Genomic DNA, 22,961 nt, shown 5'->3' on the forward strand with positions numbered 1-22,961 from the left:
AGAAGTCCTCTGGGTTCAACCTCCAGTCCTGTAAAAAAAAAATAAAAAAATACTTGGAATTGCTTTCCAATTCATCAATAATGGAATAATATTTATAAGATTCTATACTCAGAAACTAGAGGGTTAAGTGATAATGACCCTTATACTGTACAAATGTTGTCCTTTGCTAAAATGAGCAGGTTAAGCATGCTTTTATTCCATAGTGAAAATTTTATAAAATAAAATTCCGTAAAAAGAGGAGTTTCTATACTTTTAATCTGGTCTCTTTTTCTTGCCAGTTTCTCTTCCCACAGGTTATAGCACTACAAACTAATACCTTTAAAAATAATTTTGATCGCATCCTTTCATAGTAAGTCTAGTAGGTTGACTAGTGTCTATGAAATTTGAAATTCATCCAAATTGTTGGAATGTGTTTTTATAATTCTAACTATATCTAATTCTGTTCCGTGAAAGAAATTCTTTGTTCATAGTCAAGTATAACTCTCCCATTCTATACTTATATAATACAACTTCTTGATGAGCCTTTTTTTCTACTTAGCAATGCCATGTTTAACTTTACATGTGACATTTGTTTAAAATTATCTTAGCTATGCATTATATCGTTCAGTACTGTATTGTCTCTGAGTTCTCATAATTGTTGCATGACTCTTAGATTCAGTTATAAGCACACATCATAACAGTATAATTTCTGTAAATATGAAGTACCTTCTTTGGTGCCTTCCATATTTGTGATATGAGGTTAGGTAGTCATAAGCAGAGCTGACTTTTTTTTGTATTTCAGTTTTGTGACTTATTAAAAACCAGAGGCACAGAGATTTCATGTCACTTTTAATCTCTTCTCTTTGTCATAAAATGTCAATCTTTATCAGTTTTTAAAGGAGACCCAGTTTTTATCTTTTGAACAGGAAATTGTACTTTTCTTTTATACATAGTTCAGCTTTAATTCTCAATCCCTTTGCCTACATCTTTTTTCCAGGTTTTATAAACCATGGAATCTCAAGTTGAAAGGCAGTTTATTTGACATTATCTTGAAGTGACCATGTCCTCTCCCGTGTGTCCCCTTAAATAGTTTGTTTGAATACTTCCAGTTTTTAAAATGTTTTATAAGATAGGCATGATGCAGTTGTCTAGTTTTAAAGCCATAGTGCCATTCTTGTAGAGTTCTTGAGTATTTCTTGTTCAGTTGTTTTTGCCTTGTTTTCCAAACTATATGATAAGATTTTTATATTTTCAACCAGAAAACGAATTTTAATGTACTTAAAAAAACTATCAGAATTTCTACCTATTCATAATTCAGTAAATTTTCATTTAATTAACAGTATTTATGACAAATAAAAACAGTATATATAGAGAGGGGGGGAGAAAGGGAGGAAGGGAGAGAGGGAGAGGGAGGGAGGGAGTGTTTGGCATTTTAGTATAGCTTAGCCACTAGCATTACAATCATTTTATTGTTCTTTATTTTTCATTTCAGATGTCCTATACACTAGATCCACTATGAGTTAAATAAATAGGCTTTCAAGAGCTATTAGTCAGATAACCTAATCACTGTGCCTACAAGGAAGATACTGTCCAAGTTGAAGGTTGCTGTCTTCTTAATGAACATTTAGAGCACTTTTAATTTTTTTCTGGAGTTAATGGGAAATTTATAAAATGTAGACATGTATCATCACCATCAAAATACTTAAATTCTTGTTTATAGCTAAAAATAATGACCAAAGTCACTTAAATATTTTATAATGTTTGTGTTCCAAGAATATACGTTGGTTCTGGTAATTAAGAGATGTATTAAGGAGGTCAAGTAAACAAAAACTAAAATATAGTCATTTCTGACATGATGCCATATATATGTTCCTGGAAACCTCATGTTTTGCAGAATTACCCAGCAAAAGAAGGGCTTTCGAGAAAGATAGTGTTGGCACCGATCACTTATAGCTATGCAGCTTTCTAAATTTAACAGGAACAAATAGAATGTCAGTCCAGATACTAACATAGTCAAGTATCTCCAGATATTTGCACCTAGAATCAGTCCATACTCTGTAGCCACATATGATCAGATTCATGCTTTGCCCTTAAGGGCATTTGCTTCTAACAGAGACCAATGTAACCAAAACCAAAAATATGACTCAGACATATCCTTCATCAATAAGGTGTTTTGTTTTGTTTTCATATGGAATGATATAGTCACATCTCTTATCTAAACTTATTGCATCCTAAGGTAGCTTAATGTAGAAGAAAATCCTGCTTTTTTTTTTTTTTTTTTTTTGTGTGTGTGTGTGTGTGGTACTGGGGATGGAACCCAGGGGCCTTCTGCCTCTGGGTTTCACTCCCAGACCTATTTTATATTTTATTTCGAAACAGGGTCTCTTAAGGCAGCTGAAGCTGACTTTGAACCTATGAGATCCTCCTGTCTCAGCCTCCCAAGTGCTGGGATTACAGGCATGCGCCACCACACCCAGCTCTGCAATTCTTTAAACCACTAAAGTAACTGCCTCTTCCAATAAAGGCAGGCACTTTGATTGATTTATTTTTTATTTATTTATTTTTTTTTTGTGGTACTGAGGATGAAACCCAGAGGCATTCTACCTCTGAGCTATACCCCCAGCCCTATTTTTTCTTCTTTATTTTGAAACAGGGTCTCAGTGAGTTGCAAAGGGCCTCACTAAGTAGCTGAGGCTGGCTGCTAACTGCGATCCTCCTATCTCAGCCTCCCAAATGCTGGGATTACAAGCGTGCGCCACAACGCCTGGCTTGCTTGTTTGTTTGTTTGTTTGTTTGTTTGTTTATTGTAGTACTGAGGATGGAACCCAGGGACATTCTACCTCTGAGCAACACTCCCCGCCCTGTTTTTTATTCTTTATTTTGAAACAGGGTCTCACTGAGTTGCAAAGGGCCTCACTGAGTAGCTGAGGTTGTTCACGAACCCGGATCCTCCTGTCTCAGCCTCGCAAATGTTGGATTACAAGCGTGTGCCACCATGCCCACCTAGGCAGGCACTTTTATAGAATATTTATATTTTTTTCTTAACTATGAAAACCTATACCTCTGGTTATTTCAAATCATTAGCAGGCTCAGAATAAAAACATACACATTTGCATTATACTGGCAAGATTCCTCCATCTGCCAATTACATATAAACTAATTCTTGTTGAAGAATTAAGCAGACCCTAGCTAAAATAATTATGTCTAAGCAATAGAAAAGACGTGGATAGAATGAATATAGATAAAGGCCAAGTTTGATGTACTATAAATTGGGAGCATTGTCAAAATCTATAAAAGTTTTGGAACCATATAAACATTTTTGTTTAAAAAAAAACAGTATTTTCTAAAGTTTTATGTGTCCCAACCCCATCAACAAGCTTCTACTCCTGTGAGATAATGAGTCAATCATTGCATAATTTCTCAGTCTTTCTAGAGCATATGATAGCACAAATTAGAGTCACTGTGCTCTTTCCCAGTGAGGCCAACACAGCCTTAGTAACGGTCTCAATGCAGCATCCACTCTCCATCAGGTGATGTTATTTATTCAGTTTACTATAATCCAAGCAGTATGTTAAAATCCTAAATCCTTTACTAAAATAATTACATTTAATCCTTCAACACTCTGCCTACTAGGTAGTGTTCTAATCCCCATTTACAAGCTAAGAAATGGAGGCTTAACTTTTATCAAATTGATCACACTAAGCCACTTCAATTTATTTTAAAAAGATAAAATACAGAACAATTGTATAAATATATTAAAGTAAGAAAATGAAATTACAGTTGAAGTTAGATGCTGGAGCATTATAAGGATTTGGTATTGGGAGATTATTTATAAGGCACCAAAATAATGGGGGGTTGAGGATTCAGGGGGAGCCAATTGGAATATTGAGGCCTTGATTCTCTAAGTGTTAGTGAAAGCAAGCTCTACCTCTTACTTTAAAATTGCCGGTTTTCATCATTGTGAGGTCCTGCTTTGCTCTATTTCTTGTCCTTGAAAATCCTCGAGATGTACTGTGATATTCTAAAAGTAAATTTCCTTTTTACTTAACTGCCGATTCCTTCAGCTAAATCACTCAGACAGTGATGATTCCAAATATTTAATAAAATAGGATTTGGGAGACACATATTGAATTTGAGGTTGGACTGTCCAGTGGTCATTTGACTAGAAGTCACTGGGTTAGAAATTTTAAGGCCATAACTTATAGACGTCATCTTCCACCAGGGGTAGAAGTAGACGGCTTGAGCACAGGCCATGAATACCACCATATCTGGCTGGTTGAAGAAGGAGGGTCTAGTGCTAGCAAACTCACACAGAACAGTGAGGAAGAGAACTAGAAGAAGTGTTGGTAGTAGACAGTATCAAGACAAAAAACAGGTCAGTTTTCAAGTGCTCCAGAAAGATCCAGTGCCTTAGGGACTGGGGACAAATTGGATTTGGAGTACGGTCAGGAGATGGCTTTTACCTGCTTGCATTCTTTCTATGGAGATGAAGTAAGAATTGGAGTTCTTTGACCCACTGAAAGTAAGATTTCAGTGGGTCAAAGACAAAATGGAAGCCAAGGAAGTGCCTCCTGATAGGCTTTTATAAATATAGTGGAAATGCATCATCATGATGAGAGAAAGAGGTACATGATTGCAGACTGCATCCAAATAGCAACTCCTTGCTTTAACATGCAAAGAAACTAAAACCCAGCAAGTTACAGTAATTTTCACTGTGGCAAAACCAGTAAGTGGCAGATGGAACAGACAGCATCTGAGTCTTCCAATACCACATCTACCAGTATTTATAGGCAAACTCTTAACCCAAATTAAGGGAGGGAAATTTTTTCAAATGGTTTCTTTTGGCAATTGAATTCCTCCTCCTCCTCCTCCTCCTCCCCTTCCTCCTCCTCCTCCCCTTCCTCCTCCTCCTTCTTCTTCTTTTTTTTTTTTTTTTTTTTTTTTATGCAGTACTGGGAATGAAACCCAGAGGCATTCTACCTCTGAGTTACACCCCCAGCCCTGTTTTTTATTCTTTTTTTTTTTTTTTTTTTTTTTTTTTTTTTTTTTTTAGTGGTGGTACTGGGGTTCCTAGAAAACCTTCTACCTCTGGGCTATACTCCCAGACCTATTTTATATTTTTATTTGGAAATAGGGTCTCTTAAGCCAGCAAGGCTGGCTTCGAACCTGCGTGATCCTCTTGTCTCTGCCTCCCAAGTGCAGGGATTACAAGCGTGCGCCACCATGCCCGGCTATTCTTTATTTTGAAACAGGGTCTCACTGAGTTGAAAAGATCCTCACTAAGTAGTGGCTTAGGCTGACCACGAACAAAACTGCAATCCTCCGTCTCAGCCTCTCAAATGCTGGGATTACAAGCATGCACCACCATGCCTGGCCTTGAATTTATTATTTCTTAGATATAAAAAAGGATTCTCAGACCGGGCATGGTGGCACACGCTTGGAATCCCCGCGAGGCAGAGACAGGAGGATCGTGAAGTTTCAAAGCCGGCTGCGCTGGCTTCAGAGACCCCGTTTCCAAATAAAAATATAAAATAGGTCTGGGAGTGTAGCCCGGAGGTAGAAGGGCTTCCAGGAACCCCAGTACCACCAAAAAAAATTAAAACAATAAAATAAAAAGGGATTCCCAGTACCGCAAAAAAAATGCAAAATTTAGTCTATATTATAAATGTGCAAACATAAGGAAATGTATATATTCCTGGTGAATTTACGGAGAAATTTTAACACTAGTGGATTTTGTTTTTTATTGGGGGAATAATTGATATCTTTTAAAACTGTAAATAAAAGTACATATGAAATTAAGATATAAGGAAGTGAATCTTAAACTATTATTAATGGTGATATATATCTTATCCTATACAATTGTATGAAAATAAAATACATGTAGGTTTTAGTAACATTAGTTCTTTGTATAAGAGCACCACCTATGGGTTTCTCATGTGTTTGGAAATATTTTTAAAAATTTAATACAACAGAAACCTAATAAAATGATAATTTTTTTCCTGCAATTAGTTTATCATTTACTTAAATGTTAAAAATTTTCTGCTTTGTCACAAAACATTTTCACCTACTTTTTTAAATTCTATTTCACTGCTATTAACTCAGCTAAATAAGTGTTTAAATAACTTAATGTGCAAGTATAGTGTTGCATTTCTGAGTTAAATATAATTTAACTCAAGATTGTATTAATCTCTTTAATGTAGATGAATCTTTTAATGAAAATGAACAATTTCCCCTATTTGTGGGAATAATTTTTCATTTATAATTTTGTCTGTTTATTTGAATATTTGTTTGTATCTCCATGAATTTAAGCATTCTATCAATATATTAGTCCAGAATGCTTTGGTACAATATCATGAAAAAGAGTCGTACAAATGACGGAGGATCTTCATTGTTGTGATGATATCTTAGAGCAAAGTAGAAGCAAAACTGGTACTTTTTAAAAAAATTTTTTTATTGGTACATTGTAGTCATACTTCTTAATGGGGTAAAGATGATGAAGACATACATGTACTCATCGCCCAATTAGCCCTTACCCAATAGTACTTTATTAATAATAAGTTCTTAAAATAGTTATATTTGGATAAATTTATTTTTTTCTAAAACATTGTTCATTTATATTAACATTTTCTTTATAAGGAAAATTACTTTTAATGAAACAACAGGCAAAAAAAAAAAGTTGGAAACTGTCCTCGGTAGTGAAATGAATGATGTATTATTTAAAATATACTTTAGTGTATTGTGTTTGTATATTCTTTATCATGACTCTCTTTGTGCTGAAAATAATTCAAAGTGAGATCTCTTTGGCAACATATTACTTTAGCTTCTGGGTAGATCCCATTTAGGTATAAAAATGTTTTCTGCAATAGAACATACTTTAAAAGCCTCAACTGCATGTTTTCTTCAGAGGAAATCTGTAGAAATAAGGATTGACTTTTTTTTTTTTTTTTTGTCGGCACTGGGGATGGAACCCAGGAGCATTCTACCTCTAAGCGACACCCCTAGCTCTATTTTTTCTTTGTTTTTGTTTTTGTTTTTGTTTTTTTTGTATGGTACTGGGGTTCCTGGAAGCCCTTCTACCTCCGGGCTACACTCCCAGACCTATTTTTACATTTTTATTTGGAAACAGGGTCTCCTAAGCCAGCATGCGCGGCTGGCTTCGAACCTGTGCAATCCTCCTGTCTCTGCCTCCCAAGCGCGGGGATTACAAGCGTGCTCCACCACGCCCAGCTTATTCTTTGTTTTGAAACAGGGTCTCACTGGATTGCAGAAAGCCTCACTAAGTAGCTGAGGCTGTCCTCAAACTGCAATCCTCCTGTCTCAGCCTCCCAAATGCTGGGATTACAAGGGTGAGCCACCATGCCTGGCTAGGATTGAATTTTAAGTAATACAGCTTATTTTATTGTCTTTTTATCATGATAATATATTCTTTTAATTTACATAGTACATTTCCTGGCATTCTTTGCTTAAGTTGAATAGACTGTATAATCTCGGTTACCAGAGAGAGAGAGAGAAAGTAACCATTTTTTTCTAAATCACAATTGTAATGGGGAATTTGGTTATATACAAATTACGTTACCTGACATAAAACTAACTGCAGAACTCAAGAAGCATGGGAATTAATGTACTTTGCTTATACTGATTCATTTACTCACTCAACAGCTTTTTGATATAGGCATGAATATTAATTTGCTACTATGACATAAATCCTCTACCATTTGGAAGGTAGTAATGTATATATCAGAATTTAGTATGATCTTTGAGTTTAATAGGTAGTTTTTATTTGTTTTCTAGAAATTATCCCAGCACTTCTGATAACTGTTTATACATCACTGGCAGCTACTCTCCCCATTCCTAGTTTACTGGGGTTTTTTTTGTTTTTTTTGTTTTTTTTTTTTTTGCGGGTGTGAGGATGCAACCCAGGGCATTTGACCTCCGAGCTACACCCTCTGCCCTATTTTTTACTCTTTATTTTGAAACAGAGTCTCACTAAGTTGCGGAAGACATCACTAAGTAGATGATGCTCCTGGTCTCGGCCTCCCGAATGCTGGGATTACAAGTGTGCGCCACCGCACCCATCTTAGTTTACTGTTTTTAATCTGCTATTTCTTTAAAAATCAGGTAATTTAATTTGCTAATACTGTATTTAAGTAAGATGTTCTAGGATTTTACAATTCTACTGAAGGCTTAAGCATGCATCATAGTTTTTTTAGGGGGCGTGTTTTTTTTTCATTTTTAATTGAGACAGTAAATTGTCAGATTTGCTGAATTCTGGCTAGGTAAAATGTTAACTATATTACACAAAGAGTTCAGGATAATACAGAAAGAAGGATCCAGGAATATGCTGATAATAGTTCAATTTATTCTTTCTGCTATTTGAAGAGTTTATTTTTCAGTAATTCAGGAATTATGTATGGTCCTATAGTAAAGTTTGGGAATGTCACTTAAATGGAAGAACTACTCAGCAGCAATTTTGAATTTTACTGTCTTTATCCAATCATCCATTAACTTCCTAGCAAATATTATAATCCAGCATCTTATTGTGTTTATTTAAAGTATCCTAAAAGCAACATGCTAATCTAAGCATCTAAACAGTAAGTTTAGTAAATTAAACTTTAGATAATTTATGATAAATAATTTAAAAGATATTTGAAAAATGATGGATGGTGGCTCAGTTGATCTCTTGACTGAATCTAGCAATCCTGACTCCTGAATGATCCAGTTTGAAAACTTCTTTACCTGCCCAAAACATGTACTTAATTAGGAGAAAGTTCTTTGTCTATAAATAGAAGAAATTAAAAGATCATGCTGAAATAATAGAAGCTTTCTAAGGCTGATAAGATTCCATCTTACTGCATATGATTTGATGTTTGGGTTTTTTTTTAAGAATTGCTGATCTACTTAATGCTATATTTTAAAGTATAAAAATTAGTTGAGATTGTTTTGTCCATCTTCCAGCTTGTGGAGAGACTCCAGAACAAATTCGAGCACCAAGTGGTATAATCACTAGTCCAGGCTGGCCTTCTGAATATCCTGCCAAAGTGAACTGTAGCTGGCTAATAAGAGCAAACCCAGGGGAAATCATTACTATAAGGTAATTCTGACACATTTTTATATGTTTATATGATATTTTATTACAAAGCATACATTTAGTTTTCAAGTATCATTATATAACATACAGTAATACCAAAAGACTTGTCAGAAGATATAAATTCTAGCTCTTAGAATCATTTTAAGAGAAAGAATAATATGTGTTCTGACTGTTTCTGTTGGCAGTGTATTTACAGTGAGTCACCTATATTCATCTATGCTACTTTTTAACAAAAGGCACGCATTTGCTAAATAGCTAACCCACTTAGGTGTTATAGTATAGAACCATGTTCTCATTAGTGAAGTCCTCTACCTAGTTAAAACATGATTGTAGGGTGTGTGTGTTTGTGTGTGTGTGTGTGTGTGTGTGTGTGTTTAACATAAGCTAATAATATTTACTAAGACTTTGAAACAAAAGAAAAAACTTTGTATTCTTTGTTAAGAAAGAATACAAAGTGGAAGGTACTTCTAGGGGAAATTAACCATAAGTTTAAGATTTTTACTAGTAAATATGGTATAAATAAGAGAGGCTATGATTAATATGTAAAACTTTTAGTTATTATAGAAAATATGGGAATAATATATTAAGGAGAGATTATTCAGTAAACTAAATATTGCTTGCTTAAGAAAGTTTTATATTAAGGCTGTTATGAAAAAAATTACCTAAACAGGGGTAAAAGCAGTGTGCCTGAACAAAGAACTTCATTGGAGCTGAAGCACAATTCCCTTCCTCCCTCCCAACAGTGAGTGTCCAGGTTAACCATGCTATATTCATACTTTTCCACATATTTGGATGTAGCTCCTCCATTAATCAACCTCAGCCTTCTTCCTCTCCTACCCTTCCATTCTAGCTTTGCTGAGGTTTCCCCTCCATTATCTGGAGTCCCTCTGGTATTCCTAATACTCCCTAGTTTGAGCATATTAGAGAAAACATATGTCCCTTCTCTTTCTGTGCTTGGCTGATCTTACTTAACATAATGCTCTCCAGATCTTTCCATCTTCTTATAAATGACATGATTTTGTTCTTCTTTATAGCTGAATAGAATCCATTGTGTGTATTTGCCATAATTTTACAATCCATTCATCTGTTGACGGAGACCTAGATTGGTTCCATATTTTGGCTATTACGAATTGTGCTGCTATGAACATGGGTATGCATATGTTACAGTAGTTCCCTTTGGACAAATCAGTCATGAATTTTATATGGAGAAAGAAAAGACCCAGAATAGCAAAAAAAAATTCTCAGCAGTAAGAAACATGCAGGAAGCATCACAATCCCTGACTTCAAATTATACTACAGAGCAAGAGTAGTAAAAACAGCATGGTATTGGCACAACAACAGGCATACAGACCAATGGAACAGAATAGAAGATACAAAAACAAACGTACACACTTATAGTCATTTGATCTTTGACAAAGGGGCCAAATTCATATGTTAGAGAAAAGACAGCCTTTTCAACAAATGGTGCTGGGAGAACTGGCTATCTATTTGTAGAAAGATAGAACTAAATCCTTACCTCCCACAGTGCACAGGAATCAACTCGAGATGGATCAAGGACTTGGAAATTAGACCAGAGACTGTGGAGCTATTAGAGGACGGCATAGGTTCAACACTCCAACATATAGGCATAGTCAGTAACTTTCTCAGCAAGACCTCCAAAGCACTGGAAATTAAAGTAAGAATTAACAAGTGGGATGGCATCAAACTAAAAGTTTCTGCTCATCAAAGGAAACCACCAAGAACCTAAAAAGAAAGCCTTTTTTATGTTCTTTAATAAGGGAGCCAATCTCCCTTGAGAAACTATCTTCTATCTCCCTTTTTCTGTGAAAGGTATAAAGTAGCTATACTTTGTTTTCCTTTTAGTTCCTCTCCCTCAGGCTACTACTTCTGGTACACCACAGCTGCTTTTGGGAAAAGTGTTATTCTCTTGCCTGATTGATCAATAGGATACACTATTGGAGTTAATCTTTCTGCAACAGTACTAGTGTTGACATCTGAATAGTATACCTATTTTATATTATTTTTGTAAGATGACCAAGTAAAAATAATGCTTTCAAAATAATGCTCTTAAAAATATTGAATTTTCAGCCGGGCGTGGTGGCGCATGCTTGTAATCCCCGCGCTTAGGAGGCAGAGACAGGAGGATAGCGCAGATTCGAAGCCAGCCACCTGCGCTGGCTTAGGAGACCCTGTTTCCAAATAAAAATGTAAAAATAGGTCTGGAAATGTAGCCCGGAGGTAGAAGGGCTTCCAGGAACCCCAGTACCACCAAAAAAAAAAAAAAATTGAATTTTCAACCTAAAAACAATTTATTATAGAGATTAAAGATTTTAATCTTTTAACCTAAAAATTAAACTTGCAACTTACCAGCTCACTTATTTAAAGGTGGATATTCTTGCCAGTACAGAATTGCATGGAATACTACCATCTGGTATCGATCATCTGTTGGACTCTTGAGATTTCACAAAGTAAGATACACTAAAAATCAAGTATAGTACTGAAATGCAGGACAAAATTAAGCAAACCCTGTATAGAAGGGAGATTTTCTAAATCTGGAAGGAGTTAATAAATTTGTATTTACACAAATAAGGTGATTTTAGAAATAAAGTCATTATTACGGTAATAACAAAACTTACAAGTGGCTCACATATAAAGACTTGAATTTCACATATTATTATATTAAATCTTAAATGAGTCAAAAGAATTTTATTTTATAATCAGATGCAGCTCATTCAGACATGCAAATAAGTTACTGTTAGGAAATTTATAATTGATTTACTTTTTAACAAGTCAAAAGAAAATGTATGTGATTATCTAGAATAGATGCTTTAAAGCATTTTGACAAGTTGAATTTAAAATAAAATTAAAATCTTTAGTAAAATAGGATTTAAACAATCTGAGTAGAAGGAAATAATATTAAAAAGTACAGTTATACAATACTGAGAGCTCTCTGTATAAAACTGGCTGAAGATCATGATATAAAGGAATTTTTACTTTTTCATCTGTCCCATGAAACCCACCCAAATCAACTAAGGCCAGCTTATTCCTAGAGGATAGAGGATTGAATCCTTTCATCGTGCGTGAGGCCCAGAGCTGTGGTCAGGCTATTTTGCTGTTTGGGCTAGAACACCTAGTGAGTATAACAGTGCAACAAACAGAAATTAGTGACAGGAAAATCTAAGCAAATTTAAAGATAATGGATATGAAAACTCTTTAAATCATATGAAAGCACTGTATATAGCTTTGTAGTAATAAATTTTACCAAGCTAAAATAATTTCTAAGAAAATTTAAATTACCAAAGATGACTCAAAAAAAGTTTAGGAAAAGCTGACTAAATTAAAAAGCATGAAGAAATTGAAAATCTCAATCCTGAATCTGTATTCTAAAAAGTTATAAGGAACAAGTATAGCATTAGTGCTTTATTAGGTAAACTAATATAAAGAATTAAAAAACTTGCTGGGCATGGTGGTGCACGCTTGTAATCCCTGCACTTGGGAGGCAGAGACAGGAGGATCGCACTGGTTCGAAGCCAGCCTTGCTGGCTTAAGAGACCCTGTTTCCAAATAAAAATTAAAAATAGGTCTGGGAGTGTAACCCGGAGGTAGAAGGGTTTCCAGGAACACCAGTACCACCCCCCCCAAAAAAAAAAAAAACCAAAACAACTGAAATCCATGTTTGTTCATTTTGAATTTTTTTTTACTGTACTCAAATTTGCTCTCCAGAAAATGTAAGCTATGAACTTTGCATTAAGGAAGCAGATGAACCAATGTAATATAATACAAGGCTGACTTTATCCATGTGTACTTCCATCCACATATTACAAAGCAGCATTTCTGATTCAAATAGGAAAATTTAGAATGTTCTGAATTAGAAGTGGGGTTTTCTAAATATATACACATAATTTTTTAAAATGTGCCAAATATCACTTGATTTTAGCATTGTTTTTTAGAATCTGGTGTGACTAATGAAGAAGTACTATTCTGGCATCTGGGGAAAAGATTCAAATATTAGGGGCACATAAGCAATATGATTATTTGCTGATGATATAAATTGTAATATGCCTTGAAAGCCCAGCAGAATCAATAAATATATGAAGGTTTATAATAATGTTCCTAGTTCCTTTGTATTATTATGAAACTTTTCTGACTTCTTTTTTGTAGTTTTCAGGATTTTGATATTCAGGGGTCCAGAAGATGCAGTTTGGACTGGTTGACAATAGAAACATACAAGAATATTGAAAGTTACAGAGCCTGTGGTTCCACAATCCCACCTCCATATATCTCTTCACAAGACCATGTCTGGATAAGGTTCCATTCAGATGACAGCGTCTCTAGGAAAGGTTTCAGACTTGCATATTTTTCAGGTATGTTATTTTAAAAAGAAGAAGAAAAACATGAATCAAATTCTGTACTATTAGCTGCTCATACATTTCAGGGCTAATCTGAACCAAGAGTCCATTTAGTTATGAGTTGGCCCTCAAGTTCTCTGAGGTTGAAGATTTGAAAAGGCAGGTAAAGGCAGGTACTTTAGAACTTGGTCTCCAAAGGTTGTTTTATATAATCCACAGAAAGATGGATTAATTTCCTAAACTCAGGTCATTTTCTTTTTAAACATCCTAAATATGTTTTTTAAATAATTTCTTCTCCATCAAGGACTTACCCATGTCATGAAAGTTACTTAGAATATATTGTTAAGTTTGTGAATTACCATTGTTTTTATATCTTCAATGAAAAGACATGAAGCTGGGCATGGTGGCACATACTTGTAATCCCAGCATTTGGGAGGCTGAGATAGGAGGATCCAGGTTTGTGGCCAACCTCAGCTATTTAGGCCTTTTGCAACTCAGTGAGACCCTGTTTCAAAATAAAGAATAAAAAATAGGGCTGGGAATATAGCTCAGAGGTAGAATGCCCTAGAGTTATATATATTTTCTGCTGAAAATTATTTTACTGTGGGGGGGGGTACTGGGGTTTCTGGAAACCCTTCTACCTCTGGGCTACACTCCCAGACACCTATTTTTTATATTTTTATTTGGATACAGGATCTCTTAACGCCAGCAAGGCTGGCTTGAACCTGCACGTTTCTCCTGTCTCTGCCTCCAAAGGGCAGGGATTACAAGCGTGCGCCTCCATGCCCAGCTTTACATTTTTTGAAATTATAACTTCCTTTAACAAATATATATATTTTTTTCTTGAAAACAGTTTTTGTAATTTAGCTTCTGAAGTACGTTTTCAGTCACTTGTATACCAACAAATAAGTTGTTAATTGGCGCATCATTGTCATTTTGGGTACTAAAAGAATCTGATGTTTTTCATTTGGTGTGTTTGTGTGTGTTTGTGCACTTGGGCGCTTTTGGAGATTGAACTCAGGAATATTCTACTTTTAAGCTATACTCCTCCAGTCCTGTTTTTTTGGGGGGTTTTTGTTTGTTTGTTTTTTGTTTTGTTTTGTTTTTATTTGAAACAGTGTCTTGCTAGATTGATGGGAGTCTCACTAGTTGCTAAGGCTGTCCTCAAATTTGTGATCTAAGCCTCCAAGTACTGGGATTACAAGCATGTGCCACCATGGCCAGCTTTTAGTTGTTTTTGCTATTTCATTACTGTTAAATATTTAGAACAGTATGCTTCAAATTATTAAATGTGTTATGATTACATGAAAAATTATAAGCGGTTTAATCTTATGATAATCTTAGCAAAAGTTTGAGTCTACATAATGTATTTGCACAATATGTTATATACATGGCAAAGTATTTTATGTATATATATATATATATATATATATATATAGAGAGAGAGAGAGAGAGAGAGAGAGAGAGAGAGGGAGAGATGAACTAGAGAAGAATATGTAAAAGTATTTGAAAGGTGATTATTTAGGGCATTTTTTCATAAAAATATATATCATGTTTTATAATGTTTGGACAATGATACCTAAATTCTCAGGTGGTATATCCTACTGGCTCGTGTATCTTCCATCATTTTACTAAGTTCTATACTAAAATAACTCTCTGAAAAAACAGAATTGATTCCTTCTCTGCTTATATTAAAATATAAAGAACTTCATGGAAGACATAATAGGCATTTTACAGATCAAGTTGTTGAATAATTGGTGCCAGTTCTAATTTGTAATTAGAACTTAACATATTTTTTAAAATCTTTATCACTTGGGCTTAATCAACATTTATCATAAAAAGTGGCTATTATATATCATTGAAGACCATGTTTCTTCTTCTTCCTTTCCCCAGGAAAATCTGAGGAGCCAAACTGTGCTTGTGATCAGTTTCGTTGTGGTAATGGCAAGTGTATACCAGAAGCCTGGAAATGTAATAATATGGACGAATGTGGAGATAGTTCCGATGAAGAGATCTGTGCCAAAGAAGCTAGTCCTCCCACAGTTGCTTCTTTTCAACCCTGTGCTTACAACCAGTTCCAGTGTCTGTCCCGTTTTACCAAAGTTTACACTTGCCTCCCTGAATCTTTAAAATGTGATGGGAACATTGACTGCCTTGACCTCGGAGATGAGATAGACTGTGATGTGCCAACTTGTGGACAGTGGTTAAAATATTTCTATGGTACTTTTAACTCTCCCAATTATCCAGACTTTTATCCTCCTGGGAGCAATTGCACCTGGTTAATTGATACTGGTGATCATCGTAAAGTCATTTTACGCTTCACTGACTTTAAACTTGATGGTACTGGTTACGGTGATTACGTCAAAATATATGATGGATTAGAGGAGAATCCACACAAGCTTTTACGTGTGTTAACTGCTTTTGATTCTCACGCACCTCTTACAGTTGTTTCTTCTTCTGGACAGATAAGAGTACATTTTTGTGCTGATAAAGTAAATGCTGCCAGGGGATTTAATGCTACTTACCAAGTTGATGGCTTCTGTTTGCCATGGGAAATACCCTGTGGAGGTAACTGGGGGTGTTACACTGAGCAGCAACGATGCGATGGATATTGGCATTGCCCAAACGGAAGGGATGAAATCAACTGTACCATGTGCCAAAAGGAAGAATTTCCCTGTTCCCGCAATGGTGTCTGCTATCCTCGTTCTGATCGCTGCAACTACCAAAATCATTGCCCCAATGGTTCAGATGAAAAAAACTGCTTTTTTTGCCAGCCAGGAAATTTTCATTGTAAAAACAATCGCTGTGTGTTTGAAAGCTGGGTGTGTGATTCTCAAGATGACTGTGGCGATGGCAGCGATGAGGAAAATTGCCCAGTCATTGTGCCTACCAGAGTCATAACTGCAGCTGTCATAGGGAGCCTTATCTGTGGCCTGTTACTTGTCATTGCATTGGGATGTACTTGTAAGCTTTATTCTCTGAGAATGTTTGAACGAAGGTCAGTATCAAGGCACAACTACAGTGATTATGCTCTCTATAATACAAATATGGCCAAGTATTTACCACAAGTCCTTTAAATGTGATTGCCAGTATACTTTTGTTTTTCATTAGTTTAGAAATATGTAAATATTGATTCATAAAATCCATATGAAAACCCAAGAATGAGGGCTAAATGTATTGCAGACTACTAAATATTTAAATTATGACCAGACGTGGTGGCACACACTTATAATCCCAGTACTCGGAAGGCTAAGACAGGAATATTGCAGGTTCAAGGACAGCCTCAGTAAATAGTGAGACTTTCCTTTATTAAATAAAAATAAAATGGGCTGGGGGTGTATCTTGAAAGTAAAATTACCCTGAGTTCAATCCCCACTGCCACTAAATAAACAAACAAATACTTAAGTTATGAGATGAGAAAGCCCAATCTGTATTTACCAGCTGTTTTCAGATAAATCTGTTTTGTAGGAATTCTACAAGTTGCCACTCTCAGTTGTGATTTTTAATATATTTTTTATATATTTGGTAATTCCACATATTACTTACTGCCATTTTTGTGATTTTTCACAAAAATTCCAGATTCCTGCTAGTGTCACACCCCATGTGGACAGACTCTTATCTTTGTATTCCCATTGTAGGGAAAATACATTCAGTAAAGGTTGGTTAAATGACTAAGGTTTAAAAATAATCAAATATACTAAGATTCAGGTTGTTTTAATTATTGGTACTGGAATATGACTGTTTTGCTTTGCCTTTTTAAATGTTATCTCCCTGTCTGCTCTCAAAGATCGTTTGAAACCCAGTTGTCAAGAGTGGAAGCAGAATTGTTAAGAAGAGAAGCCCCTCCGTCCTATGGACAATTGATTGCTCAGGGTTTAATTCCACCAGTAGAAGATTTTCCTGTTTGTTCACCTAATCAGGTATATTGCAGAGTCTGATTTCTATTTCAGTGTTTCTTAAATGAATTCAGTACCTGTATCAATGGTAAAGCAAGGACCCTTGACGGTCAGGACATTTGCAGTCAAGTTGCCTTAGCATCCTTATTGCTGGAATCATCAAAACCTGACCATATAACTTAGAGGAAGGAAAATTAATTTGCTCATGATTTCCTTGAAAGTCCTGGGTACCACTAGTGTGAGGCCAGCGTCAGGACCTCAGGACCTGGCAGTGGGAGTAGAGAGAAGGAGAGCACAGCAAAGAGAGGGCTGCGCCCCAAGGGCCCACCTTCTCCAGCTGCCAGACACCCTGCCCACACCTGTCATCCCAGTACTCGAGAGCCTGAGATGACAGGACTTTAGGTTCAAGGACAGCTTCAGGGAAGTAGTAATACTCATCAACCTTGGGAGACCCTGTTTCAAAATAAAGATTAAATAGGGCTGGAAGTGTTGCTCAGAGATAGAGTGCTCCCAGATCAATCCCCAGCACCACAAAAATAAATAACAAACTGCAATTATATTTTATGCTATTCTAACAAATATTACAAAATTAAAAGTGTATTTGTTGCTCTTCTTATTTGGTTGTATTATTCTTAAGCATTTTATTGTTTAGGATAATTTAGTAAACTAAAATTCAAAAGTAACTGACAAATTATTTTCTACTAGAAAATACATTTGGAGATTTTAAGAGTAAATACTAAAATTAGCATGCTAGTAATATTGCAGGCTAGATAAACAAGTTATAAGTAGACGTAATTGAAATAAAGTAAGCATTTCTTTCTCACTTGAGGGAAGACTTCAGACTGGACTTTACAGTGTATATAATTCAACCCATTTTCTTTGCTTAGTAACTCATTTGAATTGCTTAAAATCTTCAACCAGTTTTTTAAAATTTCTTTTTCAAGGTTTAAACATGTGCCAAGGTTAATTTTAGGCAGAAGAGTTTATATACATTTATATTATAAGTTTATTTAGAAACATAAAAATTGTCTTTAGTATTAAAGAAAATTGTCTTTAGTATTAAAGAAAAATGATGTTTTCTCAGTGATTTAATTCCGTTCAGAGTGAAACACCAATTCATTTTTGGTAAAGAAGATTTCTGAGTATAGTCTGTCATTTATTTGAATCTTTTAGGAACTCTTTGGTGACAATTTTAGTTTTTAAACATCTTTCCACATGTAATTTGTAATGCAGAATTTCTGTTCTTTGAAACGTTGTTTGCAAAATAGAAAGAAAAATTAAATTATGGCTTTTTTATATTGTTGTCCCTGCCATGGAGAAGGTTTCTTTTCTCATAGGTAGATTTCATTTCATATCATAGTTAATTGCATTCACCCACTCTACCATCTACCACCTCACCCCTAACCCTGGGAGATCGAGGGAGCACAGCCTTAGACTGAACTCATTCCTGACACCAGCTGGGATTTGAGGAGGTCCCCAAACCACCCTCAAGAACTCACTGTAACTTGCGGTTACATTTCACTACAGCCAGCCAAGGAAGAGATGCACAGAACAGTCAGCAGAGCACTCACCACAGACCTCCCTGTTGTTTTTCCACTACAGAGACAGGAAAGCATTACTCTGTTGACCAAGTGTACAGCAGTGTGTAGGGAGTATTGCCAGCCTGGAATGCTCATCCAGGCTTGCTGTCGAGAGTTTTTATTGGGCTCCATTATATGGACATGTATTCTCTGTGCTTGATATGTGGCTCATCTTAATCTGTGTGGGTGTGGGTGTGTGGTGCTGGGGATTGAACCCAAGGGCATTCTACCTCTGAGCTACACTCCCAGCCCTACTTTTTATTCTTTATTTTGAAACAGGGTCTCACTAAGTTGCAGAGGGCCTCACTAAGTAGCTGAGGCTGGCCGTAAACCCAGATCCTCTTGTCTCAGTTTCCCAAATGCTAGGATTACAAGCGTGCACCACCACGTCCGGTTCATATTTCAGTTGTCAGCCCTCCTAAGCTAGACTGACACCACTTGACCCAGAGCCACCCTCCTAAGTCACAGTGTTGGTGTCTGTCTAGAACACGGCCTCCAGGCAAAGACACTTCTATCACACCTGGTATCCTAAGAGTTTAGACATCACATCCCAGTAGCCATAGGTTAAATTCTTTACTACACACTATCCCATTCTCTGTGCTTATGATTTACTCTTGTGAGAGAATTCTACCAGCAGCACTTTAAATAAAACATGTTCATGCTGGTGGTGCATGCCTGTAATCCCAGTACTTAGAAGACCAAGACTGGAGAATCTCAGATTTGAGGACATACTCAGCAGCATATCAAGACTGAGTAACCTTGTGTGACACTGAATGGGCTGAATGGGGGGTGGGGAATATAGCTCAGAGATAGAATGCCCCTGGATTCAATCACGTCATTGCTACAAAAAGAAAGGGGGAGGGGGAGAGAAAGGATAAGAGAGTGAAGGCTTTCTGAGGAATGTTTGCTGCTTCATAAGCTAAAGAAGTATAGGAAAGTCTTACTAAAATACTTATGAGATTCCCTTTATAGAATCTGATGTTAGATTGGCAGTCTTTAATTAAATAGGCTTTTAACTAAGTACAGAGCTTCCCCTGACGGTGACAGGTGTTTAAGTCAGTAATAAACTGTGTTGCAGAATTTGTTGATGTTGACAGGTGATAGTGCAGAGCACAGGAGGATATCTGAAGAGCTTTCTGTGGAGTGCTGGGTATCAACCTTGTGCTTCAAACAAACTGTGCAAATTGAATGTCAAGGATCAGGTCTATGGAGAAGTTCCTTGTGGGTGTGAGCCACTATTTTTTCAGTTTATTGTTAGATACCTCTTAATTTTGGGGGGGAAATCTTATTTGTACTACAAGTCCTGTGCACTGATCCCCCAATTTTTTCTTTATAATCTGTGCCTTGGTAAGACTAGAATGTGAAACATTCCTGATGCCATAGCTTCTTTTTTCATGAATAAATGCAGTACCAGTCCCCCAGACAGATGGGGAACATAAGCTGTCATGTCTTCTTTATCCCCTTCCTTTCTTTTCTCTGTTGAGTGGAAAGGCAACAGGCTGAGTTTTGGCAGAGGGAAGCAGACTCTCATTTGAAGGAGAGTATGTCAACTCACCATTGTTTTCTAGAAATACTATATTTTAAATGCTAAAGCCAGCTTGATGAAAGCTATGTCCAAGTTGAATATTCTTTTTATAACCACTAGATGGAGCTTAAAGACTGTTTAAATGTGCACTTTTAAAAATAATCTCACTGGAAGAAAATAGATTTTTCTTCCTGTTGGGCAATAAATTTAGTTTCCATATGTAATAATTAAAAATAACCAGTTTTAGCCGGGCGTGGTGGCGCATGCTTGTAATCCCCGCGCTTGGGAGGCGGAGACAGGAGGATCGCGCAGGTTCGAAGCCAGCCGCGCTGGCGTAAGAGACCCTGTTTCAAAAATATAAAATAGGTCTGGGAGTGTAGCCCGGAGGTAGAAGGGCTTCCAGGAACCCCAGTACCACCAAAAAAAAAAAAAAAAAAAAAAACAGTTTTTCACCGGGCATGGTGGTGCACGCTTGTAATCCCTGCGCTTGGGAGGCGAAGACAGGAGGATTGCTTACTACTAGCTGTAGAAGATAAAATTTTATCCTTAAAGATTGAGAAGGAATTCAAATGATCTTTGGGTAGTGCAATAAACAAATTAATTACTTTAGCTTTCCTTATTTTGTGTTGTTTTCTGCGCTATTTTAGAAATATATTGATTCATTTATTTGTGATTATATAATTAAATTCTTAATATTTGTTCATTTAATAAATCCTTGAGAGTCAACTCTATGAAATATAATTCTCACATGCTTAGGAAGTTTCAGCTATATAAAGTCTAATTTATTCTTCGTGCAAATAAAAAGAAGCATAAATAGCCCATTTTTCATACTAAACCATTTAAATATGGTTGAGATTTATCTACCTTCCTTGTTGTAGAGTATCAAATTTTATTTTCTACCTTTGTTTAACTTTTAGGATTGGACTACTATATGAGATTTAGAAACAGTATTATAAATGACATTAAATGACTATAAAGTTGGATGTATAAAATATCAAGAAAATTTTAAACACAATGACAATTCAAGTTATAGATTAGATTTCATAATGGGATGAAATTATAGAGGGCAAAGAATTTAATTCATCCTCCTCGTAACAGTGAATAGTGGGATTTTTAGCCTGATGCATTCTTAATAGAAGAGTGTTTTCCACCTCAATTATTGTTAGCTATCTTAAATCTTTTCTTATTTTTGTAGGCTTCTGTTTTGGAAAACCTGAGACTTGCTGTACGATCTCAGCTTGGATTTACTTCAATCAGGCTTCCCATGGCAGGCAGATCCAGCAACATTTGGAACCGTATTTTTAATTTTGCAAGATCACGTCATTCAGGGTCCTTGGCTTTGGTCTCAGCAGATGGAGATGAGGTTGTCCCTAGTCAGAGTACCAACAGAGAACCTGAAAGAAATCACACTCACAGAAGTTTGTTCTCTGTGGAGTCTGATGACACAGACACAGAAAATGAAAGAAGAGATACAGCAGGAGCATCTGGTGGGGTTGCAGCTCCTTTGCCTCAAAAAGTCCCTCCCACAACAGCGGTAGAAGCCACAGTGGGAGCAGGTGGAAGCTCCTCAACTCAGAGCACCCGCAGTGGCCACACAGAGAATGGCAGGGACGTGACAGGCGTGGAGCCCCCCAGTGTGAGTCCAGCACGTCACCAGCTTACCAGTGCATTAAGTCGCATGACTCAGGGGCTGCGCTGGGTACGTTTCACTTTAGGGCGTTCAAATTCTGTAAATCAGAACCAGAGTCCTTTGAGACAGCTTGATAATGGGGTCAGTGGAAGAGAAGAAGATGATGACGTCGAAATGCTGATTCCAGTTTCCGACGGAGCTTCAGACGTCGATGTCAATGACTGCTCCAGACCTCTTCTTGATCTTTCCTCAGATCAAGGACCAGGGTTTAGACAGCCATACAGTGCAGCAAACCCTGGAGTAAGGCCAAGTAATCGAGACGGCCCCTGTGAGCGCTGTGGGATCGTCCACACTGCCCAGATACCAGACACTTGCTTAGAAGCAACACTGAAAACTGAAACGAGCGATGATGAGGCTTTGTTACTTTGTTAGGTACGAACCACATAAAGAAGGGAGATTGTATACAAGTTGGAGCAATATTCATTCATTGTTTTGTAATTTTCCAATTAAACTAGTTTTAGTTTAAAAAGAAAAAAGATGCAGGATGTTTTTTTCTAGTATGTTAACCTGCATGGTAAAATTAAACAACCTGTAACTCTATGAACTTAAGAGTCTACTGTTTTAGCAGCTAAAATTACATTATGTATTCATGTTGTTCCATAATGTTCTTCCATTTGTTTCTAATTGTTTTTATCCTGGTACTGTAGTTCACAATAGAAATTCAGCTGCTTAAACTCCTTTGACTCATTTTATTCTACGTTAAAAGGTTTGTTTATATAAAATAATGCCTTTTAATTGAACCTTTTATGCTTTTCCAACACATCTTGTAACTTAATATACTAGATGTTAAGGTTGTTAATGTACAAAAAGAAAACAAACCCTTATATTCACTATTTTATTTGTATAACATTTGT

General features: G+C 36.2%; 1 protein-coding gene across 3 annotated transcripts in view; it reads left to right on the plus strand.

Moving 5' to 3' along the window:
* The window catches only part of LRP12 (LDL receptor related protein 12), a gene marked incomplete at both ends in the record, with an annotated part of 77,713 nt that extends 55,234 nt beyond the window's left edge, over nt 1-22,479 (plus strand). For all 3 annotated transcript variants that reach the window (XM_080694921.1, XM_080694919.1, XM_080694920.1), the window contains 5 exons: nt 8,935-9,070; nt 13,229-13,431; nt 15,310-16,414; nt 17,204-17,336; nt 21,613-22,479. In XM_080694921.1, the coding sequence (XP_080551047.1) occupies nt 8,935-9,070; nt 13,229-13,431; nt 15,310-16,414; nt 17,204-17,336; nt 21,613-22,479 (2,444 nt within the window). The remainder of the gene's footprint in view (nt 1-8,934; nt 9,071-13,228; nt 13,432-15,309; nt 16,415-17,203; nt 17,337-21,612) is intronic.
* Between the last annotated feature and the right edge of the window lie 482 nt (nt 22,480-22,961).

This window comes from Muscardinus avellanarius (assembly GCF_963383645.1).
Source record: "Muscardinus avellanarius genome assembly, chromosome: 4".
NCBI lineage: Eukaryota > Metazoa > Chordata > Mammalia > Rodentia > Gliridae > Muscardinus > Muscardinus avellanarius.